Genomic DNA, 19087 nt, shown 5'->3' with positions numbered 1-19087 from the left:
ATACTCAGATCATGCTATACTAGTTGGAGGTGATGTCTATGATTTTTCCCCAGTCACTAAAATTTTCTACCTTTTTGACATTGTTTAAATTATTCAGCACAACCTTTTGCATTCTGTTTGGTAAGTATGATTCAAACCAGCCATGTGTAGAACCACCAGTTCCATAACAATTAAGTCTTCCTAAGAGAATACAATGGGAAATGGAAATGCTGTGTGGCTAGAGCCTCCTGTCCGGTAGACCTGTCGCCTGGTGCAAGTCTTTTGAGTTGATACCACTTCAGCGACTTGTGTGTTGATGGGGATGAGATGATGATGATGATGATGATGATGATAGAGGTAAAACAACACCCAGTCCCTGATTGGAGAAAATCTCTGACCCAGCCAGAAATCGAACCCGGGCCCCTTGGCTTGACAGTCCATCGCGCTGACCACACAGCTGTTGTGGCGGACAGAGAGTATCATGATCTACACACCTTGGAAAGATTAAAAAAGATACTAACTTTTGATGTGTTATTATTTAAGGCTTGTACTATTTGATGGATGAATGTATAAATAGCATTCCCAGTTGAGCAACCCTAGAACCCAAGCTGTGATATGCCAAGTAAATTCTTTCCACTTAAGTATCGGACTACTTTTGACATTACTTTTTTGAATATTTTGGAAAAAGTTGTCAGTAAGGAAACTGGACGATTATCGTTTAAGTCTGTCATCTCACCTTTATTGGGAAATGGTTTAATAATTGCATACTTGAACCTGTCTGGAAAAATTCCCTATGCCAGTGATGCATTGCATATATCACTAAGGTCATTACTTATTAAGTTGGAACAACTTCTCAGAATTCTATTTGAAATTCCATCAACCCCACAAAAGTTTGTATTTTAGAATTTGAATAATTATATTAATTCCAGTGAAGGGTGTTAGTGCTACCTCTAGCTGCTTAAAGTAAAATAAATTGTGAGTGGTATCAGTGATATTTGTAACTAAAGCTCTACAAAAGTCTGAGACATTGGCTGGATGGGAGGGGGAGGGAAGCAATTTAAAGACAAACGATTGTACTCAGAAAGAAGAATGTCATATAGTTCATAGAGATCATACTTGGTATGTCATTAGCAAACCTCAAACATTTTATTTCTTGTGCCTGATCTTTCATTAGTTCTCCAAATTTCTCCTAGGTTTTCTTTAGTACTTGTTTAAATGTACGGATTGAATGGCAGTGGGGTCAGGCAGCAACATCATGTCACTCCTTGCCTCCCATTCATATTCGTCTACAGATAACCTTATTCTGGCTTCTGCTTGAGTTACAAATTTTTAGATATCCTTTGTTCCCACGATTTTATCCAGTGTGTGTGTGTGTGTGTGTGTGTGTGTGTGTGTGTGTGTGTGTGTTCTGTAGTTTAGGAGTTTGTTGTTCGTAGTAGGCCACATGTTGTTATATATAGCTATCTCTTGATAATCCATCTGGCATGTTCAAAATGCAACTGAGAGGCTGAAAAGCTGGAAGCTTCACAGGAAGGATGATACAATATGTGAGGCAATGTGTACTTCAGATGCATAAAAGAATCTCTGTCTCCCCCCCTCCCATAATTTTAAAGCGTTTCTCTGTGTATGTATTCGTATTCCCCCCTCCCCATTACATTATGCTTTCTCTTTTTGCTTATCATATGACTAGGACTTGTTCACTCTTAATTGTTTTCTCACATTACATTGTCATTTTTATCCCTCGTTTCTGAAAACTTTGGTGTGGGGAATCTTTGTACATCGTGCAGTAAACAAATCAACAAGTTTAATTATTTGTGAGTGTATGTATCATTTTTCAGTGTAGCATTTGTAAAGTAAATATAATTTGTTTTGTGTTCTTTCGTGTGTTTGCATTAGTGAGCCCTATTAATATTGTGCCTTGCAGATTCATAAGAATAATTTTTAATTAGAACCTTAGATCCTGATATGGCTTCTACTGTTTCCCTCATCTTTGTGCACTCATTCTTTCTGTTTGTATGCAGACGATATATATGAGAGTGCTGTTCAGCATTGAATAGTTTTTCTCTGCAGTGAAGAATGCTATTACGTACACACACTGTGTAAGTTTTCTGATAGGTCATAACCTCCCTGTTAGCTGCCAGTTACAGTCTTGCAAATAAAACTGTGTAATTTTGCAATTTATTGGTAACAAATGTTACTACTATAACTCCAGAAAGTAGAAATACAACTATTCATATAAAGGGTGTCTGGGAAAAAGATTCATATATTTATGGAGGATGTAGTATGCAATGAGGAAAGAAAGAAAATTCTGATAAACATTGGTCTTAAACCTTGGAGTTACGATCTATTACCACTACTGTCACCAGTCACCATTCTCTGTGCTGTTCTTCACAACATATGCTCGATGTGACCACCATCCATTGTAATTCATTGCTGGGATGGCATCACGGGCACTGGAAACATGTTCTTGTAGTGTGTCCATATCATTTAAGGGCACTGCATACACCAAGGTCTTTACATGTCCCCAACGCAAATACTTTGTGTTGCATAAACTTGTAGTATGTACTGTTGCCTCATTTGTCTCATGCCGAAGTGTTCAGTGTGCAAGATATGTTCCTCATACATGCGCAGGCCATAAATCCGAAGATATGAGGTTTTAAGACGAATGTTTATGGGAACATTTTTCTTCCCTCAATGCATACTACATCATCTGTAAATATTGGACCCTTTTTGTCTGGACAAAAAGTTGAATACATTAAAACCCCACTTTTACACTTTTCAAGGTACTCAGAAAAAAAAGTGTAAAATGCGGGAAATGTAAAATGTTGAAAATAACTATTTAAGCTGTACAAGTTACATATAGGGCCCACCTTACATTTCTGTAGTTTATGTATGATATATGTATATAGTAGGCATCAAAATACTCACCAGGGCATTTTTATTATATAATAAATGTTGTCTGAATTTAGTACTATGTTTCACATCTAACATGACATTTACCGACAGTAGCACAACAAACTGCACTAAAAATAATGCAAACCAAGCAGCCCCCATGTTGATTTAAGAGTTTGCAAAGCTAAAGTTACACATTTGGCAGTTTAATAGTACACTGCATTAAAGATCTCTCTAAAATACATCATTTTTAGTGTAACTTGCCCTGCAAAAGTGACGTCAGCAGATGTTCGCTACCCTCAACTTTCCTAGCTGTTTCTGATTTCGTAAAGGAAAGTGTATGAAATATTGTAAAGTGCATTAAATGTGGCACTATGCTACAGATCAATCTATTTCACATTCACTGGCTTTGTCAACTCGCAACCAAATTGTCACCTTCAAATCAGTCTAGACATCAGGCTATGAGACAGATCAGCCTGTCTCTATAGCCAAGATTTCAGGGGAAAGTACCATACCACACATTAGCCTTTTAAGCACACACTTTATGAAACAATAATGAGGCATTTTATTTATTGTACAGTCCTTGTTTTGAATTGTCTTTCATAAATGCAACACATGAACAAATACGTGCAGTATTTACCTTTTTTTCCAGAAAAATCCAAAATTGTGAATTGCTGTAATTTGTTTAGGTGAATTTTTTTCTATGTGGTTTTCTGCTTTGTAAACACAATATTTTTTTCACTGCTGCATTTACAACTGCTCTAGAGGGAACCTCTCTGTCATCATCACTATCACAGTCACTTTCTGCACTGCATCTGCATTTTCCAATGTATGAAAGCCAATCACATTCTCAACAGATACACTTTCAAGAGTGACATCATCATCATCAGTGTGTACAAAATCTTGTGCTGGATGCTCCAACTGCTGCTTTTCCCATGATGAAGCAGTAGTTTTTCAGTGTTGTCATTAATACTCGGGTCCGGTGTGTCAGATCCACTTCCTTAGTCTAGTTCAGTGAATCCAGCTTTTCAGAAGCAGTTGAAGATGGTGTACTCATTGACTTCTGTCCATGCCTTGACAGTACTGTGCAAAGCATCTAAATTTGACACTTTAAAAAGAGGCTGGGTCTTCCCCAGCTTCTGTTAAAGTTAATGACTTCTGCTCAATGGCTTTCCTGTAATAAGTTTTAAAGGCATAGATAATACCAAAATCCAAGGGTTGCAATTAGCTTCTTTTATTTAGTGGCAGAAACTCTCATTGCACCTTTCTTTTTTTTAAAAAAAAAAAAAATGTGCAGGGCAGCAATCCTGCAGCAATCCACTAACAAGAATTTCCTGTTGTGAGTTCCCATTCTTGCATCAGGGCAACACAGTTGCGCCTTTTGAATAATTCTGATGTCTCCATGCTTCATTGTTGGCACTGTAATTTGTTGACAATGTTTTTATATTTTTAAAATGAAGGTTCAACTTTCTCAAATCTTCAATGTTTGTGCTTAGCATTACTGTCAAGACAACTTACTGTATTTGCCGCATTACTGTCGAGAACTCAGTGTATTTGCCTCCATGGCAACTTTTGCCTTTGAAGGCAAGTGTTTTGTTTGAAAGGATGGTGAAAAGGAGACCTATTTCATCAGTGCTGCAAATAATCTTCGGTTTACAGTGCTTCATAAGATAACTTGCCATCCTCCCAGTCACTAATAGGTTTTACATCTACACTGTTTTTTTCACCACTTGCAGTATTGTATATCACATTGTACTGCTTCTTAAACCTATCAACCCATTAGATGCAGAGAAGTCCGTGATTCCAAGCACATTGACCACTTTCAGCACCTGTTTGTGAAACATCTCACTGTTCACTGGAGTGTTCAAAGCATGTGCAGTGTGAAACCAGTTCTTTGTAATTTCTTCTAGTTCTGCGGGTGTAGAATAACTGGCATTCTTTTTTTAATTATTTATTTGGGACTGTAGCTCACTGTTGCTTGCACTTTCTGAGATAGTGTCTTTGCTTTTCACGATGGCATCAATCATACATACAGGCATTCCTAAACTCTGTACTAATGAAACACATGCTCCACAATCAACTTCAACTCTTTTGAGACTTTTTACCCTCCCTTCCATCAAAAGGGTTTTCCTGTCTCTTTTGGTAACAGCTGTTTTTCCATTTAAAAACTTTCACAGAAAACGCTCAGTTTGGGGGGAAAAAAAACTAACAATACACTTCAGTCACTTCACAAGGCAACAATCATGCTACACGGTACAGACAATAAACCCCTGGCACAGCAGGTGATGAGAGTAGCTGTGTCGATTGAAATTGACTCATATTGTCAACCTTAGCAAGCAACTGACACTATGTTCAGTGCATATACAAACAATAAACAAAACTACAGTATGTTATCAAGTTAAAGTGGATGTCCTCTGCATATGATCCTAATCACAAGACAAAGTTAATAGTGAAACAATATAACTACAATAATGTAAGGATACTACTTATTGTGTACCACAATGTATTGCGGGATAATGTTGGTAGTGACAAGAAACAAATGAATGTTCCTCCGAAGTCACACCTTCTTCTGACTTCTGATAAATCGGTTATTCCCATCAGCCACCATGCCAAGTAGACATTGCCAGTAGCAGGAGACAAATCACAAATTGTTCCCACTTTCACAGATTCAGGTCGGCTGAGTAGAGTGCCCAGGTGCCAAGAAAGAGAACTGCTTAATGTTTGTAAACACAACTTGAAGACCAACACAATGTCAGTGTCATTTTGTGTCAGTTACGTCGATGTGTTTTTTTCCCACAAACATTGTTTCATAAAGCATAAAATCATGTGAAAATTATAAGTATTTTAATGTGAAAAGAGTGCAAGTTAACATAGTGAACATAGGAAATTTGACAGGAGTGATAAAAAATGTTGTAAACAGCAGGAAAATATTAATTCTGGGAATGGTGGAGTGGGGTCCTACTATATTGCAAAGAACTTTTCATGACAATATATTAACGTAAACTATTAAAATTATGAGTGAGCCTGTGATGAAATTCTTAGAAAATATGGCAGTTACAGTTATCCAGACAGTGAAGATAACATTTAGAATTACAGGATGGAAGAAATTATGTAAAATGAGCATATTAGAAAACACTGAGAAATAAAGAACATTTCTGTGTTTAATAGTAGCTGTTCATAATACCACTACCTACTGTATCACAGGAGTAATATTTCCCTTATTATGTCAGATTCTTATTTTTTAAATATTATTTAGTGCCCATCCTGGGCAACTCAATTTTCCAGCTTATTTGATCAAGCAGGCCTCTCACTTGGCCTCATAAAACTGAGGGAACTTCACTACAGACCTTCTGGCCTTATAAAATTTGATGTGGTCACTAGGAATCAGACTCAGACTAGTGGTGCTACCCACTAAACAATGAATATAGTCAGTCCTTAAGTTCGGTATCCTGACTGATATAGAAGAAAGATAACCATCAACATTCTCCGTAATCTTCGGACACATTCTGTTCTCTGTGGTATTCTAATAAGAATTTAGAATGGAAGATTCAGCTGTCAAAACATGAGATATCCTTTCCAATTTTGCCAGTGGTTGTTTACATCTACTTATTTTTTTTATTCAGAAGACAGTTTTTCTTTTACCACTTTTTTTACATAAACCAATATTATCAACTCTTCTGTATAATGTAAGCTGTATGTATTCTTATTTAAAAATTTGAGATGCTCATATCAAACTGAATTGAAGATCATCTTAACGTTCTGTAATTGGTGGAAATAATGTTTTTTGTGAAACACAACCCATTCATAGCTCCATTCACAAAATTTTTCATGCCGCACTTATTTTTTATTGTTAGTCCCCCCCCCCCCATGATCTCACTTGCATCACTATAAAATTTACCCTCATGCTCTGAAATTCTTAGTAATGCTAACAGACACATTTAAAAGTAGGAAAAAAATACTTCATAGCTTTTGGAAATGTTACTTCAATCCTGAAGGAGGAAACGGGACAGGTTTCAGAAGAGATGGCAGATCTCTGACTCCACCTAAAGAGGGAGCCAGTTGAGATACAGTGATCTGACCCTCCTTTCCAAATGTATACCTTATTCTTCTGTGAGAAAGGAACTAACATTTCCAAAAGTAAGTCTTAAGGCAGTACTAGGAAATTTGACTTTTGGAGGTAAACACTGCCCAGCCATTCTGTCTGTTTTAGTAATCTTTAAAATGAATTTTCCATTTGATACACTCCGTGTAAAATTTGTTTGATAAGTAAATAACTCTTTCATCCTGTGTTTGTAAGGTTCGGCTGACAGATGCTCTTGTTTCATCACTCCAACTGAAACGTGGAAAAGATGCAGAGTTAGCATGGATAGATGCTCACATAACTACAAGAGAAGCTTCAAAGGATGTAAAACCTGTAGATGCAGATACAGAGAAAGGTATGCTCAAGGCTACTTAATTGCACTTACATAAGCTTTCATCTAACTACTCTGATATGTATTTTATCCACTTTATAATACTTGATGTGTGTTGCTTTCCTATTTTTTAAAAAACTGTAATTGGTAACTACGTATTATTTTTCTGTCTTTTAGACGAAAAGGACGATGACCAGATATATACACTGGAACCATTGCCTCTCAATCAGGTAAGATACACAGCTGTTATCAGTTTAGGTTACATCTACATCTACATCCATATTCCGCAATCCACCATACAGTGCGTGGCGGAGGGTACCTCGTACCACAACTAGCATCTTCTCTCCCTGTTCCACTCCCAAACAGAACGAGGGAAAAATGACTGCCTATATGCCTTTGTACGAGCCCTAATCTCTCTTATCTTATCTTTGTGGTCTTTCTGCGAAATGTAAGTTGGCAGCAGTAAAATTGTACTGCAGTCAGCCTCAAATGCTGGTTCTCTAAATTTCCTCAGTAGCGATTCACGAAAAGAACGCCTCCTTTCCTCTAGAGACTCCCACCCGAGTTCCTGAAGCATTTCCGTAACACTCTCGTGATGATCAAACCTACCAGTAACAAATCTAGCAGCCCGCCTCTTGAATTGCTTCTATGTCCTCTCTCAATCCGACCTGATAGGGATCCCAAACGCTCGAGCAGTACTCAAGAAGAGGTTGTATTAGTGTTTTATAAGCGGTCTCCTTTACAGATGAACCACATCTTCCCAAAATTCTACAAATGAACCACATCTTCCCAAAATTCTACAAATGAACCGAAGACGACTATCCACCTTCCCCACAACTGCTATTACATGCTTGTCCCACTTCATATCACTCGGAAATGTTACGCCCAAATATTTAATCTACGTGACTGTGTCAAGTGCTACACTACTAATGGAGTATTCAGACATTACAGGATTCTTTTTCCTATTCATCTGCATTAATTTACATTTATCTATATTTAGAGTTAGCTGCCATTCCTTACACCAATGACATATCCTGTCCAAGTCATCTTGTATCCTCCTACAATCACTCAACGACGACACCTTCCCGTACACCACAGCATCATCAGCAAACAGCCGCACATTGCTATCCACCCTATCCGAAAGATCATTTATGTAGATAAAAAACAACAGCGGACCTACCACACTTCCCTGGGACACTCCAGATGATACCCTCACCTCCGATGAACACTCACCATCGAGGACAACGTACTGGGTTCTATTACTTAAGAAGTCTTCGAGCCACTCACATACTTGGGAACCAATCCCATATGCTCATACCTTAGTTAGTAGTCTGCAGGTTAAAATAGATACAAGTGCAAAGCACAAACATAACAGATGAAATCTACAAATTACATTAAGATATATGCTGAAATTGCGTCTTTCGTGATGAAAACAAAAAAATCGAGGACATACATCCACTTGCATCATAGGACAGGCAACCACTTATACCCCATATGAGTATCCACCTCTGTAATTGGGGCCCCTAATACCATCTAGAACACAGAGTTTAGACTCGGAGGTAGCCATCCTTGCAGTGGACACCTTCTTATTGTAGGCACCTCAAGTGCTGGAGAGGAGAGTTTGCATGCCTCAAAGATGCTGAGGGCTATATCGGCGGTAGTGTAGCTACAGGCATTTGAGAAGGTCTCCCCTTACTGTATTCACAAGGCATTGAAGGGTGTTGCTGGTCCTGAAAAAGTGTTAAATGATTTTGTAGTGGAACCGTTCTATTTGAAACTGCCACATCATACCAAGTATCTAAGCTTCTGTGGTGCAAGGCTGTAGGTGACTACCCTATTGTAGCTGAGCTGCGTAATACCCTTAACTTCTGAAAAGGTGTGGTTATCTGCTTCGATATAATGGAGATGGACTGTGAAGAGCACTGTGAAGAAAGGAAAAATATGGGTGTTATGGAAGTGCAGAACTATATGAGGAGAGTCAGTGGCACAGTGGAGAAAACTACAACATGTATTTTAATATTCAACACTCTGGAATTATCTAAGCATATTCGTGCAAACTACATCCGTCTTAATGCGTGACCATATGTTCGCAACCCAGTGTGATCTGTCAAATATCAAAGATTTGGAGGTGGCTCAGCTTTCAGGCAACTCTTGTACACTTCTTCCAAAATGTATACTCTGCTCCGGGGATCACCAAGTATGGAGCAGGAAGGAAAGGAAAATTCAGGAGTTGGAAGTCACGGAATGCATACCCTATTCTGTAGCTAAAATAGCTTTCCAAGCTATGCAACCTTCGGCATTTGCTATTTCTGTTGCAGTGGCCTTTAAGAAGCCAGTCTGTCAAATGTGACGGCTCCACGTAAACCCAGACTGACTGCAGATTCAAGTACGAGTAAATGCTCACATCAGTGTACCAGTGGGGAGGGTGGGGGGCTAGCTATGCTTGGACACAAAATTATTTGGAAGTTGTCAACAACGGTATTGGAGCCTCAGCCATATTCCATCACACCTATTAGAGCATACAAAGCCTGCATCCTCTCTGCCCATGCAAGCAGCTCCTCCCACAAGTAAGAACAAACTTCACACAAAAAGTAATTCATAATTGAAGAAAGGGCAGCAAAACTGTTATATTGGAGGGCACTCTCCCATTCTGATGGTGATTTTATGGTGGAGAACACTGATCTCAACATTGAGGAACTGGAGAGCTGAGCACCATGCCATGTTCCCACTGACCTCTCTAGTAAATCACCACTGCCAAGGGAGGACGACAAAGACAACCGCCACTAATCAATGGCTCCCACTGGGACTTCTGTGTTTCTGTGGAACTTAAATGGATACTGATCACATTAGAAGAATTGCAGCTCCTGAGCCAGGAGAAACTGTTCTGCGTCTGATTACAAGAAACTCATTCTAAAGTCACTGGTACACTCAGATTAAGGGGCTATCACCCCTACAGAATGGATGATGTTACTGGAGACAGGGCTAAGGGGGGAGTGGCTGTTTCTGCCAATGACAGATGCCACTCTTGTTCTGCCCATGTTATGACAACCATACTAGCATTTGCAGTGGATGTTTCACACCAGTTAAAATCACATTGTGTTCTTTATACCTTCCATCTTATAATGTGTCAGATGCAGGCCCTGATAGAACTTTTCTGGACATAACCTTGCCCCTTGCTCATTGTGGGTGACTTCATTGCACACAATGTGCAAAGGGGCTTAGCTGCCACTTGCTCCAGTGATCGAATTATTGAGCTCCTTGCCCATTCAGAGACTATCTGTCTTTTGAATTCTGGTAAGAGAAGACACTTTTCTACAGCTGCAGGGTCATCTTCAGCCAGTTGATCTTTGTTTTTGCTCCCCAGTCATTGCAGATTTAGTTCAGTCTGAAATGATCACAAATTTGCATTCCGATGACCACTTTCCAGTATGGATTTGTCTTCTGACTCACAGTGGTTGATAGGAAAGCACAAAAATGGATGGTTTCTAAGGGCAAATTGGTTGTGATACAGTCAGCAGGCCATCTTCGAACAGCAGGATTGTGCACAGGAGACTATGGACCATATCATCTGTGTAATCCAACAAGCTGACACAGATTCCATTCCCCAATCTGGCAACCACCTCAGATGACCACCTGTCCCTTGGTGGGATGACAGATGTCACTTGGCAATCAGAGCCAGGTGTGCACATTCTTGGAAATTCAAACACCATGCAACTACAGATAACATTCATGCATCCAGGTCTGCAAGAGCTTAATCAAAGTGAGTGACAAAAGAATGGAAGAGGAATGTCTGAAAGGAATTCATAACTTCTGTTAGTCACTCCACTTCCACTGCACGAGCTCAGTAAGGCAGATTTCAGGCAAGGGCAGTAAAGTTCTATTTAGAGCTTCGTTGAAAACTGGGGTCTTGGTGGGTGGGGGGGGCTCAAGAAATGGCTTAGGTTTTAGCAGAGCACTTTTTCACCATCATGTGTAAAAAACGCACACACACACACGCACACACACACACACACACACACACACACACACACACACACACCTGCATTCCATGTGTTCTGCCTGCCATCGTCTTCAGGTCCACATAATTCCCCCCTCTTCCCTTTATGTCCTGTACCATCTTATATCTCCGGCTTCCTCTCAGTCTTCTCCCACAAACCAGTCCTTCCAAGGCATCTGCTAGCAAGCACTCCCTTCTCAGCGAATGTCCCAACCATTTCTTTTTCCTTTCTCTTATAACCTTCAGCAGACATCTTCTCTCACCAATCCTTTCCAATACTCTTTCATTACTCACTCTTTCCATCCAGCTTATCCTCCCCATTCTCCTCCATATCCACATCTCAAATATTTCTACCTTTTTTCATCCTCTCATCTCAGTTTCCATGTTTCTGCCCCATGTAGTGCCACACTCCAGACAAAACATTTGCCAAGCCTTTTCGTTAGGCCTTTATCTAATTTGTCACATAGCAGTCTCCCCTTTCTGTTGAATGCCTCCGCTTGGCTAGTTGTAGCTTGTCCTATTTTAATATTGGACAGTCTGCGTCTTGTACTGAGGACCATATTCTTTGTTTTTGCTGTGTTTATTTGCATCCCATATTCCACACAAGCTTCATTCAGATCTTTCAGCATGTCATTCACTGTCCGCTCACTTTCTGCCACTAATACCATGTCATCAGCAAATCTTATGCACACTATTCTCTTTCCACCAATACATATTCCTCTTTTCCCATGTAAGCCTTCCGCAATAATCTCTTCAAAGCGTATGTTAAACAACAGTGGGGAAAGGCAAGAACCTTGTCAACATCTTGTCCAATGCTGCTTCCTTCTGACATTTCATTTCCAATCCTTATCCTTAATTTCAGGTGTAAATATAGATTCTGTAACAGTCGTCTCTCTTTCCAATCTACTCCTTTCCTCTTGAAAGTATCCATCAGCTTGTTCCACTGAACTCTGTCAAAAGCTTAATCGAAATCCATAAAAACAGCAAAGATTTCTCTACCTTTTTCCATGTGTCTTTCCCCTATAGTTCTTAACAGGCCAATGAGATCTCTTGTTTCTTTTCCTCTTCTAAATCCGAACTGCTCCTCTGCAATCCCTCTTTCCAGCTTGCCATAAAGCCTTCTATTCAACACTCTCAGCAACACTATAGCTGCATGAGAAATTAGACTGATTGTCCTATGCTCTTCACATTTTGTAGTGTTTCCCTTTTTCTCTATTGGTATCATAACTGTTGCAAGGAAGTCCTCAGGCCATTCCCCTTTGTCATATATCTCATTACAGAGGTAGAGTATTTCTTTTCTTGCTTTGTTTCCCAGACTCTTCAACAGTTCTGCTGGCAAATCATTAATTCCACATGCATTCATCTCCTGCAGCGCCTTTTCTACTTCCGCTTCCACGATGGTGAATCCCTTTCCATCTTCAGGCACATATTGCTCCTCTTCAACATTAATTTCGCTTTGTATTTCATCTCTCTTATACAGTCATGCAGTATACTCTTGCCAACTGTTCAAAAACTCCCGTGGTTCTTCTGCTAGAGTACCATCTGTTCTTTCTATTTCCATGTTATTTCTCTTTCTTTTACATTCAAAAACTATCTCACTAGCTAGTCTCTACATCATTTCACACTTTCCCTCTTTCTCCATTTTTCTCTATTTCATCACGTTTCTGTTTCATCCATTTTCCCTTGCTTCTTCAGTTTTTCTTCTTAATTCATTATTCAGTTTCCTGTACCTCTGTTTGCACTTTCTCCACTCTTCCATCTTTTTCAACTTGTTTTTTGTTATCCATTCTTTCCTGGTACTTTGGGATACTCTAATTCCTAGTGCTTCTTTGGCAGATTCCATAAGTCCTTCCCTCATTTTTATCCATTGATCATTAACACTTTCGTCAACACTACCTCTTTTCTATTTTCCATAAATCTGTTTTCCAAATCTGATGACTTTCTTACCTTTTTCAGTCTTTCTTTGTTTGGTCTTTTTTTGCTTTAACTCCTCAGACTTTTCTTCAACTTCACTTGTATTTCTCCCACTACTAGGTTGTGGTCTGAATTTATATCCGCTCCTGGATAAGCTTTGGAATTCTTCAAACAGTTCCTAAATCTTTTTTGTATCAGGATGTAGTCCAACATATATCTTTCCCTATTCAAATTTGACATCCATGTTGTGTAACGTCTCCTTTTGTGGTGTCCAAATAATGTTACCCAATGTTAATGAATTTTATTTACAGAAACTAATTAGTCATTCACCCCTCTCATTTCTTATTCCTAATCCAAATTTTCCTACTTTATCTTCATCTCTTTCTTCATCCCCCACTGCATCCCAGTCTCCCATGATGATAATGCAGGCATTTCTGTTTTCTTTCTCGGTGAGTTCTTGTATTTTCTCATAATATTCTTCCACTTCCTCTTCTCTATGCTGGCTGGTTGGCATATATACCTGTATTAACACCAAATCTTTTGAACTACCCTTCAGTGGTATCTTCATCAGTCTTCCATCAATATATTGCACCTTATTGCTTTATTTTTCAGCTTTTTCTCTATCAATATTCCTACTCTGTTTTCACTACGTATAAAAGAAGGTCTACATTTTCCAGTCTCCATGTAGGAATTGGAATCCGCGCTGTCTGCAGCCAGAGACACCGCTCCGAGATTGGAGATTCAGTTCAAAAGGGAACACAAAAGTGACAACAAGCAAAGGTTAATAGAGTTTCGTGCATCTGTGAAAAGATCTATGTGCAAAGCATACAACTACCATCGTCACACCTAAGCAAAAGATCTGGCAGACAACCCAAGAAAATTCTAGTCGTGTGTAAAATTGCTTAGCAGGTTTAAGGCTTCCATTCAGTCCCTTGTCAACCAGTCTGGTGTGGCAGTTGAACATAGCAAAATGAAAGCTGAAGTTTTAAATTTAACATTCAAGAAATTGTTCACACTGGGGAATCCTGTATGGACGAGATAATAAAAAGCATACCTGGTGTAGAGAAACAGTTGGAAGATTTGAAAGCAGATAAATCGCCAGGTCCAGATGGAATCCCAGTTTGATTTTACAGAGTACTCTGCGGCATTGGCCCCTTATTTAACTCACATTTATCGTGCATTTCTCGCCCAGCACAGTCCTAAGCAACTGGAAAAAAGTGCAGGTGACTCTAGTGTATAAGAAGGGTAAAAGAACGGACCTGCAAAATTACAGACCAATATCCCTAACTTCGATTTGCTGCAGAATCCTTGAAAATATTCTCAGTTCAAATATAACAAACTTTCTTGAGACTGAGAAGCTTATGCACGCAAATCAGCTGGTTTTAGAAAGCATCACTCATGTGAAACTCAGCTTGCCCTTCTCTCACATGTTATACTGAGAACTATGGATGAAGAGCAACAGGCAGATTCCATATTTCTAGATTTCCAGAAAGCATTTGACATGGCACCCATTGCAGGCTGTTAACAAAGGTACAAGCATATGGAACAAGTTCACAGATAAGCGAGTGACTCGAAGACTTCTTAAGTAATAGAACATAGTATGTTGTCCTCAACAGCGAGTGTTCATCTGAGACAAGAGTATTGTCAGGAGTACCCCAAGAGAATGTGATAGGACCGCTGTTGTTCTCTATATACATAAATGATTTAGCAGACAGGGTGGGCATCAATCTGCAGTTGTTTGCTGATGATGCCATGGTGTCAAAGTTGACTGACTGTACAAAGATACAAGACAACATAGACAAAATTTCCAGTTGGTATGATGAATGGCAGCTAGCCCTAAATGTGGAAAAATGTAAGTTGATGTGGATCAGTAGGAAGATCAAACCTGTAATGTTCAGATATAGTATTACTAGTGTCCTGCTTGACACAGTCAAGTCGTTTAAATAACTGAACATTACTTACAAAGCGACAAAAGGTGGAAAGAGCACGTGAGAATTGTCAGCTTTGGTTTATTGGGAGAATTTTAGGAAAGAGTGGTTCGCCTGTAAAGGAGATCACGTATAGGATGCTGGGGCGGCCTATTCCAAGTGTTTAGGTTCCCTACCAGGCCGGATTGAAGAAAGACATTAAAGCAATTCAGAGACAGGCTGCTAGATTTTTTAAAGGTAGGTTCGAACAACAAGTATGTGCTGCAGAGATGCTTCAGGAACTCAAATGGGAGTCCATGGAGGGAAGGCTACATTCTTTTCAAGAAACACTAATGAGAAAATTTAGAGAACTGGAATTTGAAGCTGACTGCCGAACGGTACTACTGCCTCCAACATCTATGTCTACATCCATACTCCGCTAGCCACCTGACAGTGTGTGGCGGAGGGTACTTTGAGTACCTCTATCAGTTCTCCCTTCTATTCCAGTCTCGTATTGTTTGTGGAAAGAAAGATTGTCGGTATGCCTCTGTGTGGGCTCTAATCTCACTGATTTTATCCTCATGGTCTCTTCGCAAGATACATTGCGCATAAGGACCATGACGATAAAATACTAGAAATTAGGGTTCATATGAGGGCATACAGACAATCATTTTTTCCTTGCTCTATTTGCGAGTGGAACAGGAAATGAAATTACAAGTAGTGGTACAGGGCACACACTGCCATGCACTGTACGGTGGCTTGTGGAGTATCTATGTAGATATAGATCAGATTCATTATGCCGTGCTCCATCATGTGTGCCCTGGAGCCAAAAGCTAGCTCCTATCTTCTTTCAATCAATTATGATTTGACGGACAGTACCCCATGACTTGGAACGACGCAATGTTAGAATGGAAAACCAGGCAAGGGAGCATATCGACCATAATAGTTGCTAGAGTGTGGTCCTTACCAGTTGTATAGGTAAGACATTGTAGCATACGGTCTACTGCTACCTCATGTGGCTCCTTGGTTTCAGAAGTCATCCGTATTGCTCCCAGTGCTGTTCGAGGTGCTACCATTCAGCCCTTGATGACCATGATAAACATGCTTTCAGTGCTAAGTGTTTCACTTCATTAACAACCCTGCTTTTGGATTTGGGCGTGACTGTAATTATGACATGTCACTGTTTGCTGTAGGTGCTAGGTACTTCAGAATGTCTACGTCGTCTAGGCAGCATAGAAGTCATCACTTACACGGACAGGAATGGAATATGTCGTATGTTGCTCCTAAGGTCCATATATTCAAAAGACCGACGGATTGCAAGTGAGGTGCACATCAGGTATCCAGTAGTGTTTTCCACAGATGCTGCCAGGAGCCAGCAACTTAACTAAAAGGATTCAATCCAGTCACCAAATATGACTTTTCAGCAAATATGTACTTCTGCTGGGATGGCACAACCCAACAGTGATTTGAGAACAACTAAGAGGAACTCAGTAGCTGGAAAAATTCCAGGCCGAACTGAAGTAAACATTTGGTGACAGTCAGTAGCAAAACCACTTAGTGGAAGAACAATTGAAGACCAGAACCCAATGTTAGGGAAAGTGACAAGGTTTTAAAAACAAAATGTTTTGGCCCTATGCCACATTGTGAATCAGACAGAAGCCGACAGACTCTCACACTTGATGAAAGGAAACAATTGAAAGTCCAGTACAAAATAACAATAGTGATATGAAAAGGATAGATTACTACTCACCACATTGAGTCGCAGACAGGCACAATAAAAATGACTGACAAACATTTAAACTTCAGAGCATGATGAGAGTTAGTCAAAACCCTGGCAGAGAATATGATTCAGTTTCTCCAGTCCTGGATGGTACTGAATCACAAGAGGATTTCTCTTTTGTGGTCAGGGAAGTGGGTATATAAGAGGTGGTAGGCGACTGAAGAGGCAAGACATGGGAGATGTGTTTGTGAACAAGGTTGGGAGGGTAATTTACCTCAGTGAGACCCTTGGCATATTTGGAGAGGGATTGCTCATCATACAGATGTGATGACTTCAGGTGGCTAGGCTGTATGGAAGGGACTTCTTGCTATGGAATGAACAGCAGCTGTCGAAGTGGAGGTATTGTTGGTTGTTGGTAGGTTTGACGTGGACAGAGGTACTGATGTCAACATCAAGGAATTTGGCGTGTTGGGTTGATGAGGACCAGGTGAAGTGAATGGGCAGAACATGAGGTTGTGCAGAAATGTGGATAGCATGTCATCACCCTCAGTCCAGACCACTAAGATGTCATCAGAGAATCTCAACCAGGTATGGATTGGGATTATGGGCTGTTGGGAAAGGTTCCTCTGAATGACTCATGAATAGGTTGCCATATGGTGCCCATTGCTGTACCACAAATTTGTTTGCGGATCATGCCTTCAAAGGAGAAGTAAATGTAAGTGAGAATATATACATACATGTCATAATGACAGAGGAATTCACTAAGCAGTGCCAGCACATTGAGAAAATGCAACAGAAAGTGGGGCCTATGGCAGTTATAGAGCACTACCATTACTTCGCCTCTCTCATATGCCAGGTAGTAAGAGAAGAGATACAGCAGTTTCTGGCAGCCATAAATGCCAGACTGAGTACACAACAGATAGCAACCACGAATATTGATGCCATACTTCAAAAAGCATTAGCGAATGTTGAAGAAGACATGCATTGATAATTAGCACAAACCTCCACCACAAGTTGAATGCACCATGGAAAATGACGTGTCCAAATCTGACTTATGCTGCGGTTGTCAAACAATAACCATGCATCCAACCACAGCAGGTACACCCATCTCTTCTGCCAAGTATAAACCCCCACCCCCACAGAAGAACAGATATTTGGAGGCTGAAAGACAACAAACATAATGTGTCCACTGTAAGTATCCTGGACACATGTGTTATTGAAGAGAAAGAAGACAAGTGTTTGATGACTGTTATGCCACAAAGTGTCAACCATCACAACAGTCTTATTCATGCCAGTCAATTGCAGATGAATATAGTTGCCCTGAGGAATGAAGCCCATCGCCGTACCCTGGAAGAAGTCGCTCTCCCTCACATGCTAGCTGTTCCTGTCACTGTACAGAGGTACCAGCCAATCAGCTAACTGCTGAATTCAAGAAGACTAACCAAGGTGACTACCTATGGAGTTGAGGTTGGCACAGATTAAAACCTCCATGGCCATTAGTTACCAAGATCTCAAGAAATCCTATCAGTGGCTGACCTGTCTACGAACTAGTTGATTCAAGGGCTCCTTTTCCTGCAATGTTGCCAGCTAAAGAAGACGATATGAAAGCAGTTGTGGTGAAGGTCACAAATGGGAACAGTTGACAGGAATATGTGTTGCAAGAATAAGTATCACTGACAGAACACAGCCCTTCGAATTTGTCATTTTAACAGATTGTAATTACATCTACATCTACATTGATACTCCGCAATCCACCTTACGGTGCATGCGGAGGGTACCCTGTACCATTACTTGTCATTTCCTTTCCTGTTCCACGTGCAGATATAGCAAGGCAAAAAGACTGTATGCCTTCATATGAGCCCTAATTTCTCTTATCTTATTTTCATAGTCCTTATGTGCAAAGTGTATTGGAGGGAACAGAATCGTTCTGCAGTCAGCTTTAAATGCCCGTTCTCTAAATTTTCTAAGTAGCGTTTCTCGAAAAGATCTTCACCTTACCTCTAGATATTCCCTTTTGACTTTCCGAAACATCTATGTAACACTTGCATACTATTCTTGGGTGGGACTTCTTTGCAGGCATCACAAGCAGTTGTAGACTGTGGTAGATCAAAGCTACAGACAGGCAAAGTTATTTCAACAAGCACACATAACAAGATTGCTCTGGGCAGTTGATTGCTGCTGAAGATGTATGATCCCATCGTAATCAGCAAGACAAGGGCCAGATGCTCAGTTAAAACAGTGAAGATATTGTTGAATCCAGAAAGCT

At 40.0% G+C, this 19087-nt stretch overlaps 1 protein-coding gene across 2 annotated transcripts in view; it reads left to right on the top strand.

Annotated features, from left to right (window-relative positions):
* The window catches only part of LOC126467465 (probable cleavage and polyadenylation specificity factor subunit 2), a 188982-nt gene that overhangs the window by 162816 nt on the left and 7079 nt on the right, over window positions 1-19087 (top strand). For both annotated transcript variants that reach the window (XM_050096465.1, XM_050096464.1), the window contains exons 13-14: window positions 7169-7307; window positions 7461-7513. In XM_050096465.1, the coding sequence (XP_049952422.1) occupies window positions 7169-7307; window positions 7461-7513 (192 nt within the window). The remainder of the gene's footprint in view (window positions 1-7168; window positions 7308-7460; window positions 7514-19087) is intronic.

The sequence above is a fragment of the Schistocerca serialis genome, chromosome 1 (genome assembly GCF_023864345.2).
Source record: "Schistocerca serialis cubense isolate TAMUIC-IGC-003099 chromosome 1, iqSchSeri2.2, whole genome shotgun sequence".
Lineage (NCBI taxonomy): Eukaryota > Metazoa > Arthropoda > Insecta > Orthoptera > Acrididae > Schistocerca > Schistocerca serialis.
The sequence above is the reverse complement of the archived record's forward strand: the minus strand, read 5'-3'. Positions and strand labels throughout refer to the sequence as shown.